General features: G+C 38.0%; 1 protein-coding gene across 20 annotated transcripts in view; it reads right to left on the bottom strand.

Annotated features, from left to right (window-relative positions):
• Nucleotides 1–17,483, bottom strand: part of SLMAP (sarcolemma associated protein) — a 128,837-nt gene extending 111,354 nt beyond the window's left edge. For 12 of the 20 annotated variants that reach the window (XM_037491465.2, XM_054694897.1, XM_037491500.2 and 9 more), the window contains exon 1: nt 16,691–16,892. In XM_037491465.2, coding sequence (XP_037347362.1) covers nt 16,691–16,888 — 198 coding nt within the window. In that variant the 5' untranslated portion in view covers nt 16,889–16,892. Of the gene's footprint in view, nt 1–16,690 lie in introns of all 20 variants that reach the window. The other 8 variants (XM_037491491.2, XM_037491512.2, XM_054694878.1 and 5 more) reach the window with 3 other exon arrangements.
• Nucleotides 17,484–18,244: the final 761 nt, after the last annotated feature.

Genomic DNA, 18,244 nt, shown 5'->3' with positions numbered 1-18,244 from the left:
CTGATATTTGTATTATTAAGAATTTTATCTAATGGGCCTCCCCTGGTGGCGCAGGGCTGGGTTGCGAAGCTGCCCGCAGCCTCTGCAGCGCCGGTTCGATACCCTGCCACCAGTGAGGGTCCCACATGGCGCACAGACCTCTCCTGCCGCACCGCTGCTCCCCTCAGCACTGTATTTCGTCCATCTGTCTGTTCTGTTCCCCGCTCTGGCTCTGGTGAATTCTCTCACCCTCCCACGCATCTGACTGTACCCGGTGCTTGTATAAATAAATAAATAAATCTTTAAAAAAAAAAAAGAATTTTATCTAAGTATGGAATTCCTACAAAGATCTGAACAAATCAAAAGTATATTGTTTGATGAATCACCACTAAGTGAACACACTTTTCTAACTACTACCCAAGTTAAGATTTAAAACATTAACAACATATCACTTATCTGATTTGTTATGATCTGTTATGTTTGTTAATAGTTAAGAAATATGTTAAGGGGAAATAAATAGTGCTGACTTCCTAAACTTCCATTTGGGATACAGTTTGGGGATTATATTTTTTATATTCCATTTCACATAGTTTGACCTTTTCTGTTTTTTCTTTCAAAATTTTAATAGTTCATATGTGCAAATGTAAATAAACAGATGAGTAAGAACTAAAGAAAATAAAACAAACATCCAAGTACCTAACGCTCAGCTTGATAAGTCCCCCTGTTCCTCCCATCAGGGCAAGCAGTATCACTTGATGGTTAAGGGTACAGTCTCTGAAGTCAGACAACCAGGGTTTGATTATAAGGTCTACCTCTTAAAAATAGAGTGAATTGGGAAAATTAAGGTTTTCTGCACCCTTATTTATAAGCACTTTTATTTATAAATGAGACTAATAGTGTCTTCTTCATAGCAGGTACTCATTTAATTATAAGAATTAAATAAATATATATTTGTAAAGTATTTAAAACACTTTACAGTGTATATTATGTAAAAATAAGCTAATTTGGAATTCATTCTCTGCCTCACAGAGCAATGTTTACCAATCTATTATTATTTCATATAGATAGTAAGAAAGATATATGAACAAGTATCATGATTCTTAAATTTACTAGTATCATGGTCTAGTCCTTTGCAACTTGTTTTATTTATTCAACATTTTTGAGATTCATCTATATTGATATATATATAGCTACTGTTCATGTTCTCTCATACACAGTATTCTATCATACAAATTAACGGAAGAGTTTACATATACCTGCCATTGGACATCTGCATTACTTACAGGTTTTTTTTTTTTTTTTTTTGCTATTATGAGAAATGCTACTATAAACATGCTTAAATTTGTTTCCTGATAAGTTATTAAAGTTTTTCTACACTATATACCTAGGGGATGAACTTCTGGGTATACACAGTTTAGCATTATGAAAATGTCAAATTATTGATCAAAATGATTATGGGACAGTATTACACTTAAGAGCTTTTAAATCAATAATTTTACAACTTAAGAAACTAGAAAGCAAAGGAGGAAATCCAAAATAGGTGGAAACAAGGATATAATAAAGAAATTGATAAAACAGAAAACAGAAAAATAACAGAGATAAACCTATCAGAAGTAATCCCTTAAATGATTAATAAATTAAATGAACATGAAAAAAAGATGGTGATTCTAACCAAGGTAATAAAGGAGGGGGAAAAAAGACACAAATTACCAATACTGGGAACAAAACAGGTGACATTAATACAGATTCTGTAGATATTAAAAAGATAATAAGGTAATGTTGTGAATATTTTTATGCTAATAAATCCAACAACTTAGATGAAGATTAATTTCTTGAAAGATACAACTTACCAACATTAACTCAAGAAGAAATAACCTGAAAAGTCCTGTATATAAGAAAATAAACTTAGGGCCTCCCCTGGTGGCGCAGAGGTTGAGCGCTGGGCTGTGAAGCTGCCCACAGCCTCTACAGCGCTGGTTCGATCCCTGGCTGCCGGCAAGGGTCCCACAAGGCACGCAGACCTCTTCTGCCGTGCCCACTGCTCCCCTCAGCAGTGTATTTCATCAGTCTGCCTGTTCTGTTCCCCGCTACGGCTCTGGTGAATCCTCTCACCCTCCCATGCTTCTGACTGTACCCAGTGCTTGAATAAATAAATAAATAAATAAATCTTTAAAAAAAAAAAAAAAGAAAAGAAACTTAGAGTTTAGAACTGTCCCCAGAAAGAACAAGAATAAAATAAACACAAACAGGTTTAATTGGCCTCACTGGTAAATTCTAACAAGCATTTTAAACTATTCCTTCATCAGGAAAAAGAAAAATATTGGATGGTTTCACTTATAGCAGGAATATAGGGGAACCAAATAAGACATCAGTGTAAAAAAATAACAACAGTACAAAACACAACAAAGCAAAAACGGGCAATTATAAATCAGAGACATCCTGCAGGGGAGGAAAAGGGAGTTAGGGATGAGCACAGGGGACTGAGGTGATGGTGCACGGGTGCACTGGTGAAGGAAACTCTATGGGGACTATACCTGAGGGGGTGAGGGGAAGCAAATACTGTTTAAAAATAAACAATGATGTAAAAAATAAAATAAAATAAAACTATTCCTTCATCAACAGAGAATGCAAAAATCCCTAGCAAAATGTAACAAATCACCTGGCAATGTATAAAAGGATAATATAGTACAATAAAGTGGAGTTTATCCCAGGAATACAAAGTTGGCTTAATATTCAAAAATTAATGTAACTGTCATATCAACAATAGAGCACAAGAGCCCCTATTGGTCTACAGTGTCACCCACACATGATATTATCCAACTTTCACATCAGTATAAATGACATCTCAAGGTTTAAGTTTATAGTTAAGCATCTTGTATTTATTTGTGCAATTTGACCATTTTTTGTTGCACTTTTTTATTATTTGGAACACATTTTTTTAAATATCCTGGATACTAATCCTTTGCAAATGATATATAATTATCTTCCTCTAGTTATTTTTCTTCACCTTTTTCATTCCATTTTAATGAATAAAATTAATTTTAGTATATTTTTAATTTATCAATCTTTTACGTCAATGTCTGTTTCTTGTTAATTACTTATGATATCCTTCTCACCCCAAGGTCATAAAGATATTCTATATTCTCTCCTAAGAGGGTTTAAAAAAACAAAAAGACAAATTTCTTAAGTTAGCAGTTCCATAATTTCTTTGGAGAAAGATACCATGTACACAATAATTTGTTCAACCACCTACTAAATTCCAGGCACTCTATCTATATTGTAGAGCTAGAAGGCAGCACCGTCATTACAGTTGCCTTTAAAGAGATTAAAAAGTAATTAGGGTCATAATTAAAGAGCTAGTCTAGAATAATATATAATCAAGGGTTAAGTTTTGTGATAAATATGATGAAAGTACTGGGGACAAAGGGGTTAAGTCTCAGCTCTATTGTGCGGCCTGAATTCTATCCCTGGCCTGAGTTCGATCCCCAGCCAGGGAGCTAACTCACATATAGCACAGCAGACCGCTCCTGTCTCACCTGCTGCTCCACTCAGCAGTGTATTTCAGTAGATCCGACTGTTATGCTCCCCACTCTCACTCCCCCCACCCAGTTCTTGTATGCATAAATAAATAAAAAGAAATATTTTTTAAAAATGATCAAAGTTCTCACTGATATATCAATGAGAATTGTGCAATTGGTAAAATTTCATGAAGAAAGCTTTAAACCATCACTTAATAGTTCTGATCTAGGAACAACAAAATCCAAAATTTACCTGAAACATTTCCATGCCAAAAATCATCAACAGGTAAAAACCACAAGGTCTGAATTAATGCAAAACTTGCAAGTGACAGGAACAGAAAATGGAAAATATAATAAAAGTAATACTGTAAAAGATATATAAACATATAATCTTTTACTCTGTATGACTGCATTATATTGCTCAGGACCTGCATTGTTTATATAATTGAATCAACCAGCCCAACTCTCCAGAAAAGCAGGAAATTCAAAAGCAAAAAAAAGTTGACAGGTTATGAGTTGGTAACAATTAACTGAAAACTGAAGCTATGACATTAATTGCAGAAAAAAGAATATCTTTTCCTAGCAGGTCTTTTTCAAGTGACTAAACCTAGAAATTTTAAACTTTTTCCCTCCAGTTTCAACATTTGGATGCCAACACTTCAAATATTTTATTGTGGAGAATAATATTTTGGTACAAAGACTTGAAAAATCAGACTTAATTAAATTTATATGTACTTGCATATGCATACACACACATTCACACACAGAAGGCAATAGTAAACCAACAGTCCTAAGTCCTACAAAGTAGTCATTTCAGAAAATAATCCCCAAAATGTTTAATTTTCTTAGCATACCTAAGACTCCATATCACTATGAGAACAAAGCTGTAACAATAAAGATTAATAAAAGTAGAAAAAGCAGTATTTATTAATTTTTATAACACAACCACTCAATATTGGAAGAGTTTTTTAATAACTTCCTCATACTTTATTCAAATACTTTACCTATTGTTATATCCATTTTCAAAATAGCTACAGCTAAAACTAAGGACAAAGTTTTTATAAAATTCTCAAATCAGCTTTACTGGGAAAGAAGAGGAAAAAGAAGAACTCTTAAAGACAAGAATAATGCCAATAAATATAACTAATGCTCAACCTCTCACAATATCAAAAATGATACTTAAACAAGTTTATCCCAGAATTTAAAATGACTGACAAAAAAAAGACCTGAAAACAATTCACTGAAGTGCAATCTTGTTGTTTGCTAAGAAACAACCTTGAAAATAAGAAATCACTGAAAACTTCAAATATCATCTCCTCACTATACCTATGAACCCAGTCTTCATTATATTTCCCTATTATGAAGTCAGCATATTAAAGCAGATGGATATTTCACAATCCACTACAGAACATACCAGTTTTATTATTCGGGTTATCTTGATTGATTAAGGGAAGAAACTGCTTTCTACAAAGTTGAATATCCAAGAATTTTACCCTGAGGTTTGTGCCTTGATTCCCTAAAGGCTTCTGTCCTACTGCACCATCGACCCTAATTTAGGTTCACCTCTGAAATTGTGTACCCGGAACCTGGAAATATGTATTTATTATATCACAATCACAAAAATCTCGGGGTATTAAAGAATATGGTTAAGTTTAGGAGACTGTAAAGACAAAGGAGAAAACTTTTTAACAAAGAGCATACTTCGAGAAAATAAGCATACAAGTCTTACTGTGCAAAAACACTAACTAAAACAATAAAGAAAATTATAATAATCACAAGCTACTGAGTACCTATTCTGTACCAGGTATTCTGCTAACTGCTTTGAAAGAAATCTCATTAAATCTGTACAATAATCCTATGGAGTAAATTCCACTATTAACCTCCTTCTAAAGATGAGGAAAACTGAGGCTCTGAGACCCTCTCAGGTCACACATTTGGCAAATAGTGGAGCCAGGATTCCAACTCAGGTAGTCTAATTCCAGAATGTTCCAACCTTTAGCCACTATGCCTCCCCTCCTAGGACCTCTGCCAGAAATATCCAACTACCCCAATTCTGTTAACTTCTAGGTTTGCATTTCCCATAAAACAGCATTCTCTTTCAGGACTTTCTGCCTTAAACACATACTGTTCCCTTGCTGAAATGCTCTGCATTATTTTTACCCAGCTAGTAAAGCCCTACTAACTCTTGAAACGGTGGCTTAAAAACTACTTTCTCTGTGATGCCTTCTTTATTTCTTCCACATTTTCTGCCCCCAATCCTGGGAGAAGAAATACATCACTCCCTTAGCTCCCTGGAAACAATGACTCACAGATCTCTCTATTGTTGAACTTACTTGTACTGTAATTATATTTTTTAGGACTACTTACTGGACTCTACATTGCACTGCAAGTATTACATACTCAGATACAGGTTGAAGACTAAGAATGCATAATGGTCCAGTTTAAGTTCAACTACACTATAAATGAACAGTTTCTTCTAGTAAAGACAGCATCATTCATCCTTACAGTATTTTACTGCCCTTAATGTGCCTACATATGCACATGAGTAAAATTAAGATAATTGAATTTCCCAGGTTGAGATTGGGACTTTTCAACTTTCCAACCATCTTTCAACTTCTACATTAAGACTTTAGTATTACATCTTGTCAATAATAGCAAACTGGTACCTATTAAATAATTGAAAGTGGAAACACACTCTCCATCTACTAACTTTGTTTTTAAAAAAGCATACATTCTTCTACTTCTGACACTGATTTCACTAAGCTGTTACTTCATCTAACAGAACTCCTTGGGGGTGTAATTCGCATACTGCACAATTTGCCTATTTAAGTGCACAATTCAGAGCTGAGCAGTCATCACTACAATCTATTTTATAATAACATTTTCATAACCCCCAGCCCCCAAAAAATACATACCCTTTTAGCACTAGTCAGGGTTGTCCCAAGAAAGAGAACAAAAAGGATAGGTACAGACATAGAGATTTATTTTAAGGAATTTTTGACTAAGGAACAGTGGGTCTGTCAAGTCTGAAATCTTCAGGGCAAGGCAGCAGGTTAGAGATCCAGGTAGGAGCTATGAGTGACTATAATCTTGAGTATGATGGCTCTCTGAAAAGAGAATCCTTCTTCTGGAAACCTCAGTCTTTTCTCTTAAGGTCTTCAACTGATTTAATAAGGTCCTCTCACATTCTGGAGGATAATCTTCTTTCTTCAAAGTCTACTGATTTTATTTTATTTTTTTTTAAGATTTATTTATTTATTTATACAAGCACTGGGTACCGTCAGAAGCGCGGGAGGGTGAGAGAATTCACCAGAGCCAGAGCGGGGAGCAGAGCAGGCAGAAGGACCGAAGTACACTGCTGAGGGGAACAGCGGGCTGCAGGAGAGGTCTGCGCGCCATGTGGGACCCTCCTCTGGTGGCCAGGGAGCAGCCGGTGATCGAACTGGCACTGCAGAGGCTGCAGGCAGCTTCACAACTTAGCGCTCAACCACTGCACCACAGGGGAGGCCCGAAAGTCTACTGATTTTAAATGCTAATCACATTTTTAAAATAACTTAACAGTGAAAGCTAGACCAGTATTTAACAAAATATTAGATACCACAGCCTAGTCAAGTTGACACAAAATTAACGATCACATTCCATTACTTCCAGCCCCTAGCAACTAATTTATTTTCTATAAATTTGTCTATTCTACATATTTCATATAAACAGAATCACACAATATGTGGCCTTTTCTGTCTGTCTTCTTAGCATAATGTTTTCAAGATTCATCCATGTTTTAGCATGTATCAGTATTTCATTGCTTTTTAGTGTCAAATACTATTCCATTAAATATATGGCATACTACATCTCATTTAGCCATCTAGATGATGGACATTTGGGTGATTGTGACTATTATGAGTAATGTTACTATGAACATTAACACAAATTTTTACATGGACATAAGGTTTCATTTCTCTTGGGTTGATATCTAGGAGTACAACTGGTAGGTTATACTGTACCTCTGTAACACTCCTTTTAACTATACAAACTTTTTTCTAAAAATTCAAAACCAGAAATTTTCCTTATTCTGCCAGCTTAACTACCATGGCTATATTATTGGTAACATATAGCATAATCTTATATTCTGTCATTGAATTTTAGAAATAAAAAGACCCTTATAACTAGGGTCTAATAATATAGTTAGTATTTCTGTAGTTAAAAATTCATATAGCTAAAAATTCAGATAGTCATTTTTCTAAACTATTTAATTATGGGTTTAAAACACAACTTAAGGGTCTCCCCAGGTGGTGCAGCGGTTGAGCACTGGGCTGCGCTGCAGCGCCGGTTTGTTCCCTGGCCACCAGCGAGGGTCCCACAAAAAAAAATAAATAAATAAAACACAACTTAAAACAATCTCAAAATATACTAAACTTAGAAATTATCCAATGAAAGGAAAAAATTAGAGCATCTCATAGTGATACTCTAGTATCTTTACACACAAAAGTTTTTATTCAATACGTAAAATTTTAAGTGATAAATAAATACTATTTGAAGAACTGATTTTCAATTAAAACTCTAAACTGGCTTACTATCAAATATCTAAGAGTTGGGCCTCCCTGGTGGCACAAGGGGTTAAGACGCAACCTATGAAGCTGTCAACAGCCACTGCAGCACAAGTTCAATCCCTGGCCAGGGAGCTACCCACATGGGGCAGAAGACCTCTCCTGTCTCACCCGCTGGCCTCACCCGCTGCTCCCCTCAGCAGTGTACTTCAGTCAATCTGCTTCTGTTCCCCACTCTGTCTCTGGTGAATCCTCTCACTCCCGACACCTCTGGCCTGTACCTGAGTTCTTGTATGCATAAATAAATAAATCTTTTTAAAATAAATAAATAAATATCTAAGAGTTAACAGATAAGGTTTTTATTTCAATTTTTTTATTTGGCTCTACTGCTTATTAACAAGTTGGTAATAATATTAACAACCACTAAGAGTGCTGAAGGAGTCCATTTGTCACTGAGAGGACGAGTGTTCAAATTCTGACTCCACCTCTTTCTGTGGCCTCCTAAAACAAACCCTTTCACCTCTCTAAGGTTCAGCCTTCTCATGCAAACTGAGGTCAGTAATACTACCAACTGCTAAAGTTTGTTAGGAAGATTAAATGAGGGCCTCCCCAGTGATGCAGCGGTTGAGCACTGGGTTGCGAAGTTGCCCACAGCCTCTGCAGTGCCAGTTCGATCCCCGACTGCTCCTCGGCCACTGGAGGAGGGTCCCGCATGGCGCGCAGACCTCTCCTGCCGCCCGCTGCTCCCCTCAGCAGTGCACTTCAGTCCTTCTGCCTGCTCTGCTCCCCGCTCTGGCTCTGGTGAATTCTCTTACCCTCCCACACTTCTGACTGTACCCAGTGCTTGTATAAATAAATAAATATTTTTTTAAAAAAAAAGATTAAATGAGATGCACATAAAATTTTCCTTACACATCATCCAGTAAGTGCACAAACTAACAGCAGCTGTTAGTTTTATAGCAGTTTGATTGTTGGTCAGAACATAAAGCATATTAACACATTTCAGATAAAATTACAACTCACTGGTATCATCAGTTTAAAAGTGCACTTTAAATTATGATCTAATCACTTGTAAAAAACCGAAACAATAAAAACTATGTATTTTAATCAGCATACCTACACAGGCAAATGCACAGAAAAAGTTCAGAAGATTACACACCAAACTAATATCAGTTACTTCTGGAGCAGGGTAAGAGGATGTGAGGTACCTATATGGAAGGGGACATATTCCATATGCCTCCCTACTGTTTGCATTTTTATCAAAATATATTCTCATAATCTATATAACTTAAAAATAACAGCTTGAAAGTCCATATTGGAAAATCATTCCTACTTGGTGTAGTTAGAATAATTCAGTAGTTATAAAAGTAGAAAAAATCAAAAGCCTGAAAGTATTAATAAAACTTTAGTACAAGAAAAATGTTTTGGGGCCTCCCTGGTGACACATGGGGTTAAAGCACCACACTATGAAGCAATCCGCAGGCTTAGCAACATGAGTTCAATCCCTGGCCAGCCAGGGAGCAACCCATATGGCCAGGCAGACCTCTCCTGTCTTGTCCGCTGCTCCCCTCAGCAGTGTATTTCAGTCAGTCTGCCTGTTCTGTTCCCCACTCTGTCTCTGGTGAAACCTCTCACCACCCGCATCTCTGGCCTGCACCCCAGCTCTTGTATGCATAAATACATAAATCTTAAAAAAAAAAAATGTTTTGCATGACCTTAAATTTAAAATCCAATCCAAATTGCCTATTTCACAACTGATACTGTAATGATCATCCAAAATTTCCATGGTGTCAAAAGTCTATGTAAACTTTAGTTGTTTTTTTTGTTGTTTTTGTTATTGTTGTTGTTGTTGTTGTTTTTTAGTACATATGGTCGCCATCTTCTTTAATAGACAAAAAAATTATCTTGGCACTTTTTTGCCAGAAAAATTTGTATTGCAAACAAGTTTTTCCAAGGCTGGTTCATTCATGTGCACAAACACCTAAATCCAAATCAGCTGCCTGAATGCAAGCCTAAGAAAAAATACATTTATTGCTAGGTGGAGTAGAGGTCTTTTTTAAAAATGCCAGTTGACTCAGAAATAATTAACTCAGGTTCTCTTAGTCTTTGAAAGTCTGTCATATGACAAGCATTTAGTTATGCTTAGATAATAGCTTAGATTACCTTTCAAAAGAGCAAAGACAGATTTTCACTACAATAATGGTTCAGTTCATAATAAGAGAGTTCAGAACAAATGTCTAGCAGTTGGTTTTTATTTTGGGGGGAAAAAATCCAGATTCTGGCACTATCTCCCATAGATGACCTTGTACAGTCTCTGAACATTAAATTCTTTCTGAATAAAAGGGACCCAGTCTATAGATGTTTTACCTATCTTCTAAGAGTGTTTGAACTCTCCAGATCAAAAAAAAAAAAAAGGGGGGGGTCTCCCTGGTGGCGCAAGTGGTTACGTCTGAGTACTATGAAGCTATCCACAGCCACTACAGCAAGAGTTTAATCCGCAGACAGGGAGCTAACCCACATGGCACAGCAGACCTCTCCTGCCTCGCCCACTGCTCCCCTCAGCAGTGTATTTTAGTCTATCTACCTGTTCTGTTCCCCACTGTCTCTGGTGAATCCTCTCACCTCCCCCGCACCTCTGGCCTGTACCCCAGTTCTTGTATGCATAAATAAATAAATCTAAAAAAAAAGAGAAAACATTCCTCATATTTAAAAAAATAGGAAAGCACTCTTATAAAAACTCTTAAAATAAAAGCATTATTTTGTATGAGAATGGATACATGTATAATAGCTCAAAATTTGTATTACCAACCACAAGAGTATGTATGACTGGAAAATACTTAGAGAATCTTACACACAGCAAACTCTTGATAAGTAATGACTTATATAAAGACTACATATTTGTCACTGAGTCCATGATCTCAAAATAAGAACTAACTGGAATGACCTTCTGTCTCTGACCCTTTCCAAGGTTTTCAGAAATACAGACTGCTCCATTGTTCACATTTCACTCATTCAATCGTTTATATAGTGCCCGTTCCCTTATTCTGAAGAACTCACATCTGGCAGAGAAACAGTACATTTGCATCATAATTATTTTGTTGTCTATGTCTCATAATGAAATTATATACTAAGTTCTAAGGGAGTGTAGAGGAAGAAGCAATTAATTCTCAGTTAATGGGAGTTAGGGAAGGTTTCACATTGGAACTGGGCCTCAAGGGATGAAGGGGAAAGGTCATTCTGGAAGACAAATGAGCAAAAAAAGACACTTGTTCTCAGAACAGTGAGTGCTGTCACATAGCTACCATACAGAGTTTGGGGAAAACTAAAAAATAATAGAAGATGGAGCTGGAAAGGCAAAAAAGGAAATGAAAGACAGATTTTAAAGGGGTTTATACATTATGTTAAAAATAAATGGGGCAAGAACCAAGATTTCTGTGCAGGGGTCTTAACTTTTCCTTTATCTGTAGTAGCAGTGAGAGAAACATGGGCAGCAAAGAACCCTTGGAACATTTCAGCAGCTAACAAATGCCACCAGTTTTCTTGATTCAAGTAACTGACAAACATTAAGAACCAATCTCAAAATCTTTTCCCTTAAAACTCAAAATGACAGACATTCTTGTCCCTATTTATCAGATAGAATAGATACTAAGCTCTAACATAAATACCACTTGAGAAAACCAAATAAGAATCTCAGAAGGTAAAGAGAATATTTAATCTAAGGAATAAAGTCAAATAACTAAGTAGGGAAAAAAGTTTGAAGGACAGATAAGCAACCATATTTTGAACAACTTGAAATGATAGCTAAAACATTTCAGTAATTTTCCACTACTGTGAAAAGTAACATAGGAAATGAATATGTGCTTTACATACATGATTTGACCTTCTAAACAGGTTTACATTAATGTGCTTTAAACATAATGTGTTACATATATGGCTTTCCTCACAAAAACCAGAACCTTTTAATGACCTTTTTACTTCTGTCAACAAAAAAGTTAGATATCTGTTAAAACAACACATAAAAAAAATCAATGAATGTATGACCATTCTGAGGCCAGGATCTTTACAGTTAGCTTAGTATGATGATCTTGGTCATCAAATTCTAAAGAGTTTTCCTTTGAGTGAATTCCTTGCAATGTCCTGAGAATGTGCCATTTCATTCCTGCTTTTATGTTTTTACTTGATCAATTCCTCTCACCCAAAACATCTTTCCCTGACTGACTCCACCTACATATCGTCTTACATAAGACACTAAGGTCTAGCTCAAATTGCATTTCATTTATGAAGCCATCTCATCCCTGAAACCTTCCCTAAAATGTCCACTCCATACAGAATCTCTCTCTTTGTTCAAGTCCCAATGGACAAGTTAACACACACTTGTCTTTATTTTTACTTTTTTTCATTTTTCTGGCACCTTAATTCCTACCGTTAACTTGATCTGTATCCTTCACAAAATGACAAAAACATCATATCCAAGTTGTTATAATGCCTTCAAACAGCAAAGCAGTTAGTGCTTAAATTTTAGTCTGTAAATAAGAGTCCAGAGGCAGAATACCTCAGTTCAAATCCCATCACTACCACTTACTAGCTATGTAAATTTGAGCAAGTCAACCAAATCCAATCTTCCTGTGCCTTAATTTCCTCATAGGTTAACATGGGTAAATAAAGCAAGTACCCATCTTAAATACTTATTTAAGGATTAAATAAGTTAACATGTAAAGTATTTAGAGCACAAGAGACAGAATATGTACTAGTATTAATTAAGCTGTCACCCATTTTTTCTTACTCCGGGTCCCTCAACATATTATTTTTGTGTCTCTCCTAAATTTTAGTTTGTTAGCTTAGTTTCTATGCACAAAAATCTTACTGGCCTTTCATAGGCCATACATTCATGTCCTTAGATCTGTTCAAGGCACTCTATAATCTGGCACCACACCAACTACTCAGTTTCAGTTACTCAACATCTACTTTATACAAAATAAGAAATAGACATATGACAGATTCCCTGAGAACTAATTACAAAAACAAGGTACAACATAAAAACATCACATAGAATGGATGGTCACACCTAAGTACTCTTAAAAGAACTCTCCAATCCAACAAAATCAGTCTTCTTGTGGTTTACAAAACGCCAAATTCATTCAAAATTAATACTTTTGTCTATTTTATTATACCTTATCCCCTCAAACCACACAAAAACAACCCCCAAAAGCACTTTTTCTTAACTAACATCTATCCACTGCCATTTTAAAGTCAAATTCAAACACCATCATTCTCTTGCCATTTAAACTTATATTATTTATCTCAATAAATTGTTCTCAAGGTGTATAGTCACTCTCTAATTAAAACAAAAGCTCCTAAAAAAAAAGAAAATAGAGTAACAATTTCTTACCAGTTCTCATTTCCTTCCACCTTTCACTAAAACTGATTAAAATAGAACCAGTGCTCAAAAATGTGTGTTTGTAAAAAAGTCAACTGGTAGTGGACAACAACTACTACGATTTACTAAGCAAATGACAGTGAAATCGAAAATAGACTACTGTGTCAACCATTAGACTATCACGTGTCCACAAAACCTCCAATCAAGTAGGGCCATCCAAATCATAAGGAGGCAGTCCACTCATGCCATCTGTGGAAACCATGATATGGGCAAGATTTACTTGGTCAGTAGTCAATAGCAGGATTAATAACCATTCTATTGCATGCCATCTATTGATAATCTAAAGAACTGACCTCCAAAAAAGGAGTGAAGGATGATCCATTGGGTCAACATCAAATCAGGGCAATATCTAACTCCTACATCCCTAAGTAGAGGATTTCGAAAAACCTGTCACCTCTGACACACAGGTTTTAAGTACCATCATATAGTCTACGAACCTCGCATTAAAAAGTGTCACCTCGACTTTCATTCACCTACGTTTTACAAATTTTCTACAATGAATGAATATTATTTGCATTATCAGGAAGTTTCAAATGTTTACTATTTCTTCCAGTTCCTAGTGGGGCTCCAATAATGAGCAATGCAGAACATAACGATTTAGCTGAAAGTCAACCAAATGGCATACAGCCCCAATTTAGCAGTAAACTGCCAGCTTGCACAAAGTTCTGAACTTTGCTAAGTTTCAGTTTTAAAAATTAGTTCTACATATTTCATCACATGAAAGAAGATAATTTTTCATTACCTACACTGCCTTCCTCCCAGGATTCCCCTACAACACAACAAATTGCAAAGAAGCTGTTTGGATGGTTCCCTCTTCCTGCCAGTCCCTAACACCCTTCTCTTGAAGTAACATCCCTTAATAAAGGTGACAAAGGGTACTAAGAAATTTACATGATTATCTCAATTCTCAAAAACAATAGTAGGTACCATTATTATCTACAAAAAGGAAAACTGAAGATTAGAGATGTTTGGGGTAAGGGGGACTTGCCTAAGGCAATGCTTACAGAAGAAGGGGATACTTGCATCCTACAAAGGAATGTGCTGGGAATACAAATTAAGGCCATGGACTTTTAAGACAATTATGGCAAAAGCCGGAAATTTCACAGAGAAAAATACACAATAAATGATATATGGTCTAACTGTGGGTTTTCTTTGGAACACTGTACCTCATAATACCTGACACATAACACATGCTAAATAAAAACCTACTACCTGTTCAAACCTAAATTTTAAATAATTAATTCCTAACACAAACTGATCAAATGGCAAGATCTGACAGGTTGTTTAAGCTAGATTAGGTGGTATAATAATCAATTATATCTACACCTAAAGTAAAGGCTTTCATATCCAGAGTGTATGTTAGCTAACAAAGTAGGGTAGAAAAAGAAGAAATAGCAGAATAAGTCTTATATTCTTTAAAGATAAGTTTTTCTAATAACAAATTCCATTTAAAATTCAAATTTTAACATAGCTCCACTTATATAATAAACACTCACTATTGATCTATTCTTAGTTATCTCAAAATAACCTATTGTGGGGTTTTAGCATAGCCATGAAAAGCACTGTTCAAGTAATCATTATTTTTCAAACACATAAAAGAAAAAAATCTGTCTCCTCTGAGAGTTGAATTAAAGTAAAGAACATGCATTTGCAAAGTATGTATTTGAGCAAACCTGTTATCTAATTAAGTTGGACCTTAATTGTTGCCCAAGGACATAAAAAGACAGAAATGTAAAAGCTGGTTGAGTTAAGGCACTCATAGTTAACTGATGTTTGAATTTGATTGCAGGAGAGATAAGTCCTATGAATATTCATTTTAAATGATTATGGGCAATCTATGAAGTCACTGAGGGACCCAAACTTTAATATCCAGGGAGAAAAAAGGTCTGTGTCCCTGGTAATGAGCATCTGGTGTTACACATAAAAATTTATTCTCAGTTCTCATTCTACACACGGAGTAGGGGATAGGTGGTATTATGCAAACACATAGCACTTGGGCAATCTTTTCCTCCTTTCTTTTAAAAAATGACGTATAGTAATTCCTTAATTCAGAAACAACAGAGACACGGCTATCTTCCCTTTGAGACAGGTTTGTTTCATTTCAAAACACTACCCTTGAAGACTTAATTTTTTCTTTTAAAAAAGATTTAATCATTTAACCCAAAAAGAGGGAGCAAAAAGTCAGGACATGAAACCCGAGTTATTCTTATTAGTCTTACATAACTTACTCTAAGTTGGAACTGATTCAGTATTCAACTAAAACCTGAAGTTTAAGCACAAAGATGAGCTCTTTACTATAAACTCCACACATATAATGAGTTTTAAAAATTGAAAGTCATCCTTCATTTTTTTCTCCTGTATTCTTGAAATATAGGTACCTACATGTAAAGTAAATTAGGGTGTCAACATAAAAATGCTAAAATGGTCACATTTAAAAGAAGCACTAAATTCATCACATCTCAGTAATGCAATCATTGACAGAATTGGATAAAATTTCAGAAAATGAATCCATTTCCTAACACTGATTTTTAAATACCACCTCTGTTATAGTGCTACAGGGAACATAAAAAAGTGATTTTCAAAAGCAATTGATACATGTTCATCCAATTTGCAAACAAAACTGAAAATGTAAAGCTACAGTTGTTCCTTCTTAATTAAATTGGTTTTGATAACTGCAAATTACCTCTTCATGAGTAAATATGTATCAAATCTTTCAAAAACAGTAAATTTACACAAACAGTTGTACTTACTGAAAGGTCCTGATTTGAACCCAACTGAAAGCTACCAGGTAACTACACCTCACCACTGAGACACTTGAGCCGCAGAGTAATACTGGCCTGGGATTCCCCGCATTGCTCTGGGACCTGCTGTTTGCTTAATCAAACACTGAACTGCAAATTCACCTTTCTAAAAAGACTAAAAGCAAGAGGCCAAGTTTCACTATTTAGTGTTCTAAAGCAAATTAGGGTTTGGGATTTCACTGGGAAGGACCACTATCAACATGCCATCGCCCTTTCCAGGCATTTAATTACAATATCTTCTCTGTTTTCCATTCAACTACCTCAATTAAATTTCCACGAGAACCAAATACACAAAAAGTTGATTCCACGGTGTGGCTGACAGCAGCTTCTGGGTGCAAACCCAGGGATTATGCAGACATCATGAAGAAAAGGCAAAGGAATCTGAAAGATTAGACAACGTGATGACATTACCTTGCCCGTCTTGTGATCAAACCAGACGAGAGCATGGTTCCTTGACAGCACTTTGCAATCAAAGGTAGCATTATTCTGCGCAGGTCGACAGCGGGCCACGGAACGGCCGATTTTAATGGGTTCGTCCAGGTAGACATGACGCTCCTGAAACGGGTGCGAGTTCGGGCGGCAAGTGAAGATGGCCAAGGCTGACGGCATCGAGGACAGACTGGGGGGTGTCTCTCCTACCAGGGACAAAGAGGAGTTCCACCGAATCCCGACTGCCCGTCACAAGCCTATACCCCTATCCCCCCCCAAAATTTTAAATCAAAACAAACTGCGCATTGTCTAAGCATAACCAGTGAACATCATCAACAACTCTTCACTAGAGTGGGAAGACAAGCCAGCACAAGCCCCATCACCTCCTTCAAACCCCAGCTGCGCCCTGGTCACGAAAAGTCCCCAACTGGCAGCTTTCAGTCCATCTTCTTCCCGGGGAAGAAAAGGTTCAAACATCGGACAGCTTCGGCCAAGAAAAGTCCTGGAAGACAGTTTGGGGACTGGAGGTATCCAAGCCGATGAGTCACACGCCAATTCTTGCGTTTTGTTTGGGATCGCGGCCGCTTTTCCCCCTCGGTGGCGGAAATGTTGCAGCACTGCAGCATGAAGAAAGGGTCGGTTCGGTGCGGCCAGGAAAGTCTTTGGGGGCCGAAGGAAGGTGCACCCGAGCACCTCCAAGCCGACACCGCCCGTTCCCGGGGGCCTCGGAAGTGGAGGGGCGAGAGGGTCTACACAGCCAGCAAGACCGTCTGCTTCGCCCCTGCTTCGCGGAAGCTGCCCGGGAGGTGGGACACGGTGCCCGGCCCCGCGCGAGCCGGGGCGGCGGTGGCCGGGGTCCTTCGCGCGAGGAGTGGGACCCGCGGGGAAGCGGGGCGCGCCCGAGTCGGGACTCCGGGCACCTGGCGGGCGTCCCCGCGAGCAGGGCGGGGATCCGGCGCGGCAGGCCGGTGCGGACCGTGCTAAGCGCAACCCCCGGAAGGCTCGGGGGTCTCTGCCCGCGGGAAGTTGAGCCCCGGACAACTGAGCTCCTGGCTGTGGCTCAGCAGACCCGCTGCCTCCCCTCAGGGCCGCCCCCGCGAGGGTCGCATCTCAGGGACAGCAGCCGCAGTTCCTAGCGGACGAGGAGGTGGGGGAGGGAGACTGGCCCGGAGGTTGGGGGAGAGGCCTGGAGGCCCCGGGCTGGGTCCGCCGCAGCCTCCACTGCTCGCGGCCGGCGGGACACGCTCAGGCCGTGTCAGACGAGGCAGGAAACTTTCCGACCTGGTGGGGAAAACATCAAAACAAACGGCCGTCAGGCGCCGGTGCCCGCCCGCCTCTGCCCGCGATCCCCTCAACCCCGATACCGCCGGCCCCCGGGATCGGCCTGGACTCGAGCCGATCTCTCCGCGGACAGGCTGCGAGGGTTTAGAGCCCCGACGCCACAATGGGTTCAGCCTTCCCTGCGCCCGCCACCGCCGCCGCCTCTGCTTACCCTGCCAGCGCCGGCCGCCATAGTGACTCTGACTGAAAGCTACC

The sequence above is a fragment of the Talpa occidentalis genome, unplaced genomic scaffold (genome assembly GCF_014898055.3).
Source record: "Talpa occidentalis isolate TD23 unplaced genomic scaffold, MPIMG_talOcc4v2.1 talOcc4.10, whole genome shotgun sequence".
NCBI classification, from domain to species: Eukaryota; Metazoa; Chordata; class Mammalia; order Eulipotyphla; family Talpidae; genus Talpa; species Talpa occidentalis.
This window is presented reverse-complemented; position numbering and strand designations above follow the sequence as displayed.